Below are 12,073 nucleotides of genomic sequence, written 5' to 3'. Positions count from 1 at the left end.
CATACTGTTGTACTTCTTGGTGTGAACTTTGCATCGACTCTTATCCAACTTTTTTGTCCTCTATCCTCCCTTTCTTCTTCTTCCTCACACACTCTTTGATATTCTCTCCCTGCCCGTCTCTCTACATAATCCCTCCTCACACATTCAGACGCCCCTATTGTGGGTTTTTTTTCTGTGTCATTGGTCCATGATGGTGAATTAACTAGAGCCGGTTTCTTTTGGAGGCATGGAGGCAGACGGTGACGCAGGTGGGCGTCTGGCTGTTCATTTCACACCTGTTAATCGCACACACACACACACACACACACACACACACACACACACACACACACACACACACACACACACACACACACACACACACACACACACACTCTTTCCCCAAGGGCGCCGAGTCGTGGCTCCCCTCCTAATGTAGCAGCCAATCAAAACATGATTCTCTGGCCCTGAAGGACGTGGGTGGCATGTCATTTGGAGCTCAATCAGAAATCACTGTTCAGTTTATTTCAGCGCACAAACCATAATCAGGAAAAAAAAAACTGCAGGGCTGCAACTGATTATTATCTACAGTATTTTTCAGATGAACTGATTCATTGTTTTGTCTTTAAAAGGTTTGAAAAGTCTCAAAATTGCACGTCACTTTTTGACCTTGATGTCCTCAAATGTCCTAAACTCATTTCTACTTTATTTATTCTATATAGTTTCTTTAACCAAAACATTGTCGGTGTTTCACATAATTTTCCCCTCATCCAGAGATTGAGCTCTGTGTAACACTTAATTTAATTTTAATAAAAGAACAAAATGTGTTCTTTGTTCGACACATCCATATAAAATTAAGATTTTTTTTGTATCATTTTTAGTTCTTTCTTTTTCTCAGATCTTTTGAACTGTCAGACACAAAAACATTTAATAAAAATGTCATTTTATAGGCATTAGACAAACTTATTCAGATGACAGTTCTGTATTAAATACTATGTTATTTATTGATTTTTTTTTTGCTGTTTAATTGACAAATGTTTAAGCAATTAGTCGCTTTCTCAATAAATTGTCAGAAAATAGTGATAAATGCCCTTTAAAATTCCCCAAACTCAGAATGAATTACCACCTTGCTTTACTTGCAAGAGTTTGACGTCAGGATCTTTGGTGTTTATATGCAATCCTACTGACTTAATCTGGTTTATAACAGCCGTATGAACCCAACAACACTGGGTTTTTTTATGGTTTAAGTTCAATAAACAGTTTAAAAGGATGCAGAAATAACAACATATTGATGCTGATTTCTAAAAAGTCTAAAGTCACGCTTTGTCAGTCGGTCTGTCTGCAAGACTACGAGCAAACATCTTTTAAAATGTTTGGAATGAAAAGGGCTATGCTATGCTATGCTATGACTGTAATGTAATGTAATGCTATGCTAACTGCTCCATCAGCACTCACTGGGTTGTCTGAGTTAATGTCTAAAGTGTCATTTGTACCTGATAGAAATGTTGCCAGTTCACTTTGTCAGTTCTTTTTGTTTTTTGTGTAAGAGTACAGTGTTGTTCATGAAGTACTACCCTGAGCCTTCCTCGTAGCACTTATTGCATTCGTATTAGTTGTTGCACTTATTGTATTCGTATGCACTTATTGTACTTATTGTATTGTAGCACTTATTGTATTTGTTTATTGCACTTATCCTATTCGTATTAGTTTGTAGCACTTATTGTATTCGTATTAGTTTGTTGCAATTATTGTTTTCGTAGTAATTTGCCTCTGCACTATACTTTTGCTCTGGTTTATGCTTTAAGATGCTTGTTTAAGAAAGGAGATGCACTTATGACTTCTGGTGACTAGTAGTTCTCTTGAATACCTATGTTGAATACACTTCCTGTAAGTCGCTTTGGATAAAAGCGTCTGCTAAATGACTGTAATGTAATGTAATGTAATGTAATGTGTTCCCTTCTCTCTTCTTGATTCCAGGGAAAAGAGGCCATCGTGGAGCCCTGGGAGGACACCAACTTCCACCTGTACAAAGTCGTCGACCGCTTCGGCTTCGTTCAGTAAGGACTCTCACAGAAATAAAAACACATCATAACCCGTCATTATTCCTAATAACTAATTTAATAACCATTCAGAGCCCACTTTGAACAATATTGAAGGGAACAGAGAGAAAATGAGAGGTTTTAAAGGCGAGGAGACTGTTTGTGGCTTTGGCTGGGCCGGTTGGTAGGCTGCAAGGCTCCTAAACAGCACTGTGATGGTGTTTTATATATATTTTTATATATATATATATATATATATATATATATATATATTTATATTTATATATATATATATATATATATATATACATGCAGGCAGGAAGCAGTCTGGTTAGCCACAATCACAGGGCATCAGTGTTAGCATAGAGTGCTACGATCCAGACCAAAGGCATTGGAAGATGGAGGGACAGAAAAAAAAAAAATCTGGGTTATTTGATTGTATTTGACGGGAACAGAAGTAGCCTGAGGTGAAGGTCACTGGATGAGAAGAAGAAGAAGAAGGACAGGAAGAAGGAGGACAGGGAGAAGAGAACAGGAAGAAGCAGGAGGACAGGAAGGAGAAGAAGAAGAAGAAGAACTAGACGAAGAACTAATCTGGGCAGCAGAGATGAGCCTAGACGGATCCATGATCTTCATGTGCTTTGCAGGATTAGGAAGCTACGTGGACTGAAAGAGTAGTGAAAGAATAGACTTAAAGGGCGTCTTCACACTCTGCTTTTTTTTCCATTTCCCTAAGAAATGTGTCTAGTTTGAAAATAACTCAATTGCATTTATTGGTCTATTTATATAAAACCAGGAAATACCTAATTTGTGTAATTGCTTAATTCATGATAATAAAAAACAACACACCTCATCGGGACTCATTCCTGCAGTGAGCTCACCTTTGTGGCACGGTGTCGCTTTCATTAACATTTGGGTACCACTTTATTTTAAGGGCCTCTTATTTCTTAATAATGTCCTAATTATTTACTGGAAAAAGGGACCTCATTTATGTTAATTAAAAAAAAAAAGAGGAAAGTTAATTTCTTGAAAGGAAAATTTAGTTTTTTCTTGTTGCCTTTTTGCAGGGATCCTAAAACAAAACATCGTAGACGTGTTGAAAAAAAATAATGGAAATCAGTAGATCAACTGTCACTTTTCATCTTGATTTTGAGATACATTGTTGTTCGTTAAAAAAACAAAGAAGAAGAAAAGAGGAAATAGTGACAAATGTTCGTCAGCAGGGATCGAACATGCGTTGAAGCTTTTTGGCTGACCTCATTCAAATCTCTGCAATCTATATTTTGCTAAATGATGCTAAATATCAATCGTAATGTAAGCATGTAAATGAAAATGTTATTCCACAACAGCATTATCATTTTCAACAACAGTTTTGTGTTGTTTTAGTAAGAAATAAAATTAAAAATGGAATAAAAGCAATGTAGCCTGATTTTCAAATAATGCAAGCAATGTTTAAGCCAAATGTTTTATTTAAATGTTTGCACAAATGGACATTTAGGTTACATTCATTATTGATTTTAACTTGTTTAACACAAATTTCATAAAATTTTTGTATACTGTCCACTGTACAGAAAATGAAATATCAAATACTTTTAATATTTTCAAAAACAGGTTATATTGTGTATATGGCATTTTAATTTTCAAATTTGAGTTAACATTTTAATATTGTCCACCCTACAGAAGGTTTAGACTTTTAAAATTAAATTACTTTTTTCATTTTCATTTTAACATGGTCATATTACGCCCAATTAACATATGTAAAAAATAAAAACTGGATTAAATTGGATTACTTGATTGCATTTTTACTCAAAAAAACACATGTATATGTGGAATAAAATAATGCTATTGTGGAATAACCTTTTCATTTTCAAGTTTATATTATAATTTTAATAAAGTCCCCTCTGGGCTTCCATACAGTGCTTTGTAACTGTAAAAGGAAAGAAAAGCAAACAGTTTGGCTCCTGCAGGGACTCTACAGATAAACAGCAGAAACTGAGGAATGTCTAATCTGTTGTTTCCTGTTTGTGTGACCGCTGACATGTTTGATGTTCCTGTCTCCGAGAGTGAGACGAGCACTGACCCGGATTTCACTGTCGTTACATCAATCAGAGTAAACTGTGATTCTTTAGTTGCACATATGACAACAGGGATGGAAATAAAAATAAACTGGAGGTTAAGAGATGAGATCTAGACCATTTATCTCTTATTCTCTCTTTTCTTTTTCTTCTTCTCTCTTCAGTAAGCATGATCTTCCATCCTGCGACTCAGTGGAGGAGAAGGTGAGTTTCTTCACTATGTCTCTGTAACTTTTACTGTATTTTAAACAAATATCTACCGAAAGAAAATAGATGCTTTTACACTTGTAAAGCTCAGTTCACCTCAGCTCTTCCTAGGGTTTGGGAATAGACCCTAAATCCAAAATAATTCAATGTTATCAATATTATTCATCGTTTAATTCCCACAAAAAATGGAAACCAATTACTCAGTTAATTAAAATGTTATAAATAAAAACACTAAAACAAACAAAAGTGATGTATTTGTGATATTAAAATCCAAGTTGCTCTGACAGTGATTCCCATGTGAAGAAATTTGTCCGTTTCCACTATTATTTGTTTATTATCTTTTTATTGTTGTAAACTGTTTTTAATGAGTTTAACTGAATGCTTTTACTTAAAGTTTGCCATTTCTTGTTGCTTTTTTTGCAACAATCCGTAAATGTGGAAGATCTTAGACTTAACAAAACTTAATATATCACAAATTACGTATATATTTGTGATATATTAAAATCAAATTAACGATCCCAAAGCTGCACACAACGACAAAGGAGCTTTTCAATCTGCTCTAAAACATGAGCTCATGTTACCAAAATGTAGAAAACCTGATGAACATCTACAGAAGGATTTATTTAGAGCATCTCCACGGCTTCAAACCACTTTGAACATACAGTATAAACACATCGCTCTGACAGTGATTCCCATCGGACCCGTGCAGAAAAACCAACGAGAGGAAGTTGTTAACGTGTCACTTCTTCTTTCCACTCAGCAAAAACACATGGAGGTGGAGAGGACCTCAAAATGGCTGAAGATGCTGAAGAGCTGGGACAAATACAAGAACAGCGAGAAGGTGATCTACTGTTTGTTGTCAATACTATGTGGTAATGGAGGAAGTAATACACGAAAAAGAAGCAATACCGCTCTGCAGAAATACTGCGTCAAGAGCAAAAGTCTTGCATTCAAGATTCCCCTTAAGTCAATGTAGAAATGTACTTAGAAGTATTAAAGTAAATATACAAATTGGGAAGAATGGTTCCTCTCAGAGAGTTGTGTTATAATATATATCATATTATCAATAAATTGTTTATTATTTTAATGTAACAGACAGTGGAGATGGAGCACATTTGAACCTCTTTACAATATTGTTGGATAGTTTAAATGTACAACACCGGATCTATCTTATAAATTGATCGTTGTAAAATCTGTATAGAAACTCCAATAGAAGAATAGAATACTATAGAAGTGTAAAGTAGCATAAAATAATGCTCAAGTAAAGTAAAAGTACATCAGAATTGTACTTGAGTACAGTACTTGATCACTGTAAATGTACACCACTGATACCATGATTTGCTATTGATTAATAGATTGATTATAGTCATATTGTTGCAGGAGTCTCCTATCAAGTAAATGTGCTTAATATGTGTATATATATATATATATATACAAAAGGTACATTTATTTATCTACAGCACAAGAAGCGTTGTCAAAACTGTACAGGACACATTGTGTTTTGTTTTCCACAGTTTCTCTACCGTCTAACCGATAGCTACTAGGGAAAACAAAAGCGCTATCCTCTTCCTGTTTTTGGTTGACGCACTTTCTTTGTGCCGTAAATGTCATTTTAATTATCGTAGGAGATTGTGAGGCTGATAGGGAACACAATTTAAACACTGATCTCATTATGCAATCAACATTTACCTCATAATGATAAGTTAAAACAAAACATATTGTCTTTTGCCACTTGTAACTCAAGTTATTACTCATTCATTGTCCATTTATTATTGGAAACTTTGTCTTTAATGAGTTGAACTGTGTGCTTTTAGGATAAGTTTGATATTTCTTGTTGCTTTTTTGCAACAATCCTTAGATATTGAAGATCTTGGACTTTGTTTTTGTCTTCTGTCGGACAAAAGTTGTAAATCAATATAAAGATACCACTCCTCATGTTGATGTACTTCTGCCCTCTGCTGCATCATTAGAGCCTTCTTCGTTTTTAAAGGTGCAGGTCGTGTTGTGGTTTGTGGTGTCCTTCATTTGTACGTTTCACTTCCAGCAGGGATTTAGTGAGTGGGCTTTGAAATGTGAAATGCACTCATGTCTGACACAAAGAGCGGAGTGAGACTCGTTCTGCAGCATGGCGTCCTCTTTGTTTCAAAGAAAAATGTAACTGCCAAGGACACAGAGGAGTGTTTAGTCCTTTCTCTCTCCGTCACATCACTCCTCTTATGTAAAGCTTCAGGGATATTTCTTTTCTGGGTCAGTGGGACCTGGTCTGTTCCAGTCTGGGTTAGTTGTGGTCATTTGGACCTGGTCTGTTCCAGTCTGGGTCACTTGGGGTCATTGAGGACCTGGACCAAACTCTATACTTTTATCCCTCGTTTCAGAATCACAGAAACGTAAATGTTGACACGCGTGTTCGAGTGCACACACACGCACACGCACACGCACAGTGAAAGGATGATTAGTGCTAACAGATGCTCTCATTGACTCGCTCATCAGATCCTAATTACAAAGGCTGTTGCACTAGAAACTAGTGATTCCCACGTGTGGTGATAGGAGGCTGATGGAGTGTACGCTTTTGATACACACACACACACACACACACACACACACACACACACACACACACACACACACACACACACACACACACACACACAACTTAATGTCATTAATCTGAAATGATGACAAGCAAACACACACTCTGCCTTTTTAATAGGGAAACCACACACGCATACGTCATGTTTATCACACACGCTGACATGCAGGTGATTCCATTAACATCTCTGTAAATCAGTTTAAAAACACCGGGGTTTTATTTTGAAGCAACAAATCATTTCAGGTTAAAGATAAAATATTTAATTAAATATTATCTTGGATTTGAGTTGTACATAAAGTATCTTATATTACCACCAGTACTCTAACCCTAAATGATAGTAAAAGTACACAGGACGTATTCAGCAACTACGAACTAAGAGGGAAACTGTTGCCATGGGCGACACCATGTTTTTATGAATAAACTTAATCACTTCGTCCCCATTGGTCGACAGGTGTGTGTTAATGAACGTGTAATGAGATATTCATCAAACAAATCAAATTAGAACGATTTCATTAAGAAATATCAAATGTATTTTTAAACATTGTCAGATTTAATGCATGACAGAAAGACGAATATTCACTTTTAAAGTAGATTTTATCAGGTAAACACCATCTGCAATGTTATTTTACCACCAAGTTGAGTGAACTAAAGCTCGTTATTTTCATTATGTATTAATCGGCTAATTGTTTTCTCAATTAATCGATTCACTGTTAGTGTAAAATAGTGTAAAATGCATGTTTTAAATTTCCCACAACTTGAGAAAACATCTACAAACGTCTTGTTTTGTCAGAAACTTTAAAAACATTCCGTCTGTTATTGTTTTCGACAAATAAAAGCAGAAATCGCTCCACGTTCCTCACCTTTTTCTACCTCACCTTTTCTACCTCACATTTAGCCTTCGAGGTAGTATTTTGTGATCACAGTCCCCTGATAGAAGGTCCCTCTGTCAGTCACATGACCTCTCATATCTGCTGTATAACCGTTCCGGAGAATTCACTGCTCCGATTAGCTTTGCTGTTCCAGCAGTTTGGGTTTTAAGACTTAATCTTCCTCGCCCCGGAGTCCGCAATGATTTTCCATCCTCTTTTGTCGGGGGGCTGAATTACTTTGGAACTGTTCTGCATGCATGGCAGTCTCTCTCTCTCTCTCTCTCTCTCTCTCTCTCTCTCTCTCTCTCTCTCTCTCTCTCTCTCTACAATCTCTCCTGGAGCTCGTCCAGCCAGATGGTCGCGGTTCACCTTCCAAAGCCCTTTGCTTTTGCTCGGGGAAGAGTGCTGAGTACATCCGTGCATACGCTGTTTTGTATCTGTGACATCTTTGACGAGCTCAGAGCGGCTTTGTTGATGAGTTTTCATTCTATTCTGAATAATCTTTTCTTGGTTACTGCCTGAGGCTCTGATTGAACAACAACCTGTCAGCAGATAAAACCGTGTATTTTTTTTCCCCGCTTCGCTTGTTTCAACTTTGCGTGCCATCATGTGAATGTGATGAGTAATATTTTACTGTCTTTTTGGACACTGTAAGCACACAAGATCCTATACAAGTTATTTTTGTGTAAGTCCTGAATCTCCCGGGAAAAAATAAACCTGACAAGTTGAGATAATATAAAATTCAAGATGATAAAAAATAAAAAAATGTATTTCTTCCAAAACCCAAAATGACAGCGATAATAATAATTGGACACAAAAAATTTAAAATATAGAAACAATAACAAATGTGTTAAAAGATAGAAGAAAAAAAAAAAGAATAAAGCTAAAAATACTAAGGCTATAACAGTACTCTAAATTAATAGCCAGTTTAAAAAGATAGTTCTTTATTTTAAAAAATATGGAGACAGCTAAAGGCATAAAAACTCTTATGGTACTTTTATGTGACACATAAGAAACATTTAAAAGAAAACCTTTTTCTACTTTGCAAAGACAAATTAATAAGAAGAAAAAAAGATTAAATGTGAGGAGAAAATGCATTTTTATGTCAGGTCTTTCATCATAACGGTCTCACCACTGTCTGATATTTAATTAAATTGCAGCCTGAGGTTTTGGCAGACTAAAAACCTGAATAAAAAGCTGTTCTCAGCGCTGGACTAAATGTCGAGGGTGTTTTCTGGGGTGAGCGAAGCTGCTCCTCTTTGAAGGTCTTTCTAACAATGACCTCCTGCTGTTTGTTTCCTTCCAGCTGGTCAGGAGGGTCTATAAGGGAATCCCCCTGCAGCTCCGAGGGGAGGTGTGGTGTCTGCTGCTCGATATTCCCAAAATAAAGGAGGAGAAGAAAGACTTCTACGAGGTACGGAGCCGGGATCTCACGACTAAACTCTCTCCGGTCCTGCTCTCTCTCTCACACACAGTGTTTTTAAATCAGCCTCCATTACAGCCTCCTAAAGATTCATATTCAGCTTTATTTGATTTCACTGAGCCTCAGTTTGGCCAAGATTTTGCTTCGGAGGCTTAATTGTGTTTGTGAACGGAGACAAACTTTGGATCTCATTAAAAAAGTTTAGCTGGTAGGATCAATAATATCGCTGCTCTCAGTGACTGTGTGGAAGTATTGTAATTATGAGCTGAGGGCAAAGTCAATAAACAAGTATGAAATAAGAATTATGAGATCATTTTTCTGTAGATAATAAACCATTTTATCTTTATAAAATTATGTTTAATCTTTTTGATGCCAAGAATGACAGATGAGTCATCCAATATACAACAAATATTTACGCCTAGATATACGGAATATTTGAAAACATGTTAAGGGAATTCATGAAAATGTGTTTTTTTTTGGGGGGGGGTTCATTTATTTCTCAATTAAAAGCAATTGGATGTTCTTCATGGGGTCCACATGAATACATCCTTTTAATAAACCTTACGCAAAACACTTATAAAGTAAGCACATTCATCAAGAATACATGGAAAGCTTATTTTAATTCTTAATCAACATGAATCCTTGTCTATTTGCTCTTGTTTCTGTGTTGTCTGGTCGTCTACAGAAACTAAAGGCCAGAGCAAGAGGAATCTCCCCAGACATCCGTCAGATCGACTTGGATGTGAACCGCACCTACAGGGACCACATCATGTTTATGCATCGCTACGATGTCAAGTACGTATCTCTAGAAAACACTTCTGCATTAACAGCAACCTTCACTCTCCTATAACATAACAAAATATTTGGCCCAGTATTTGAAGTTAAAGTATTGTCAGTAACAGATAGCCTAAATAACGTTAAGGTCATAGTATAGTATGTCGAAAAAAGTCGGAAAAAAGTCGTAGTATAGTATGACGAAAAAGTCATAAAAAGTCAAAGTAATGTTTGTCTACAAAAGTCATAGTATAGTATGTCGAAAAAAGTTGTTAAAAAAGTCATAGTATAGTATGTCGAAAAAAGTTATTAAAAAAGTCATAGTATAGTATGTCGAAAAAAGTCATATAATAGCATGTCGAAAAAATTGATAAAAAAGTCATAGTATAGTATGTTGAAAAAAGGTCATATAATAGCATGTCGAAAAAAGTTATTGAAAAAAGTCATAGTATAGTATGTCGAAAAAAGTTATTAAAAAAGTCATAGTATAGTATGTCGAAAAAAAGTCATAGTATAGTATGTCGAAAAAAGTTATTAAAAAAGTCATAGTATAGTATGTCGAAAAAAGTTATTAAAAAAGTCATAGTATAGTATGTCGAAAAAAGTCATATAATAGCATGTCGAAAAACTTGATAAAAAGGTCATAGTATAGTATGTCGAAAAAAGTTATTAAAAAATGTTATTAAAAAAGTCATAGTATGATTAAAAAAGTCATAGTATAGCATGTCGAAAAAAGTTATTAAAAAAGTCATAGTATAGTATGTTGAAAAAAAGTCATATTATAGCATGTCGAAAAAAATGATTAAAAAAGTCATAGTATAGCATGTCGAAAAAAGTCATATAATAGCATGTCGAAAAAATTGATAAAAAAGTCATAGTATAGTATGTTGAAAAAAGTCATAGTATAGCATGTCGAAAAAAATGATTAAAAAAGTCATAGTATAGTATGTTGAAAAAAGTCATATAATAGCATGTCGAAAAAATGATTAAAAAAGTCATAGTATAGCATGTAAAAAAGTCATTATAGCATGTCGAAAAAAGTTATTAAAAAAATGATTAAAAAAGTCATAGTATAGCATGTCGAAAAAAGTTATTAAAAAAGTCATAGTATAGTATGTCGAAAAAAGTTAAAAAAGTCATAGTATAGCATGTCGAAAAAATTAAAAAAGTCATAGTATGATTAAAAAAGTCATAGTATAGCATGTCGAAAAAAGTCATATAATAGCATGTCGAAAAAAGTTATTAAAAAAGTCATAGTATAGCATGTCGAAAAAAGTTATTAAAGAAGTCATAGTATTGTATGTCGAAAAAAGTATGGAACAGAATATTAGATTCACATATTCTTCACATTCAATATTCTTTCTTTTCTTTTCCTGCATGCATTAAAAACATATACCTTTTGGGAATTTATTTTAAATATCAAACAATAATACAAACATTTACATGTAGAATGAAGAATCATTAGTTAATACTTTTATTTGAAACAATACATTGAGTCATAGTATTGTATGTCGAAAAAAGTCATATTATAGCATGTGAAAAAAGTCATATAATAGCATGAAAAAAAGTTGATTAAAAAAGTCATAGTATAGCATGTCGAAAAAAGTCATATAATAGCATGTCGAAAAAAGTTATTAAAAAAGTCATAGTATAGTATGTCGAAAAAAGTCATATAGTCATATAATAGCATGTCGAAAAAATTAAAAAAGTCATAGTATAGTATGTCGAAAAAAGTCATATAATAGCATGTCGAAAAAAGTTGATTAAAAAAGTCATAGTATAATGTGTTATTAAAAAAAAAGTCATAGTATAGTATGTCGAAAAAATGATTAAAAAAGTCATAGTATAGCATGTCGAAAAAATTGATAAAAAAGTCATAGTATAGCATGTCGAAAAAATTGATAAAAAAGTCATAGTATAGCATGTCGAAAAAAGTTATTAAAAAAGTCATAGTATTGTATGTCGAAAAAAAATATGGAACAGAATATTAGAAACATATTCTTCACATTCACATATTCTTTCTTTTCCTTTTTCCTGCATGCATTAAAAACATTATACCTTTTGGGAATTTATTTTATTCAATATCAAACAATAATACAAACATTTACACTGTAGAA

At 34.3% G+C, this 12,073-nt stretch overlaps 1 protein-coding gene across 5 annotated transcripts in view; it reads left to right on the top strand.

Annotated features, from left to right (window-relative positions):
* The window catches only part of usp6nl (USP6 N-terminal like), a 100,346-nt gene that overhangs the window by 54,444 nt on the left and 33,829 nt on the right, over positions 1 to 12,073 (top strand). For all 5 annotated transcript variants that reach the window (XM_054624415.1, XM_054624413.1, XM_054624414.1 and 2 more), the window contains 5 exons: positions 1,957 to 2,036; positions 4,258 to 4,297; positions 5,061 to 5,141; positions 9,066 to 9,173; positions 9,868 to 9,977. In XM_054624415.1, the coding sequence (XP_054480390.1) occupies positions 1,957 to 2,036; positions 4,258 to 4,297; positions 5,061 to 5,141; positions 9,066 to 9,173; positions 9,868 to 9,977 (419 nt within the window). The remainder of the gene's footprint in view (positions 1 to 1,956; positions 2,037 to 4,257; positions 4,298 to 5,060; positions 5,142 to 9,065; positions 9,174 to 9,867; positions 9,978 to 12,073) is intronic.

This window comes from Anoplopoma fimbria, chromosome 23 (assembly GCF_027596085.1).
Source record: "Anoplopoma fimbria isolate UVic2021 breed Golden Eagle Sablefish chromosome 23, Afim_UVic_2022, whole genome shotgun sequence".
Lineage (NCBI taxonomy): Eukaryota > Metazoa > Chordata > Actinopteri > Perciformes > Anoplopomatidae > Anoplopoma > Anoplopoma fimbria.
The sequence above is the reverse complement of the archived record's forward strand: the minus strand, read 5'-3'. Positions and strand labels throughout refer to the sequence as shown.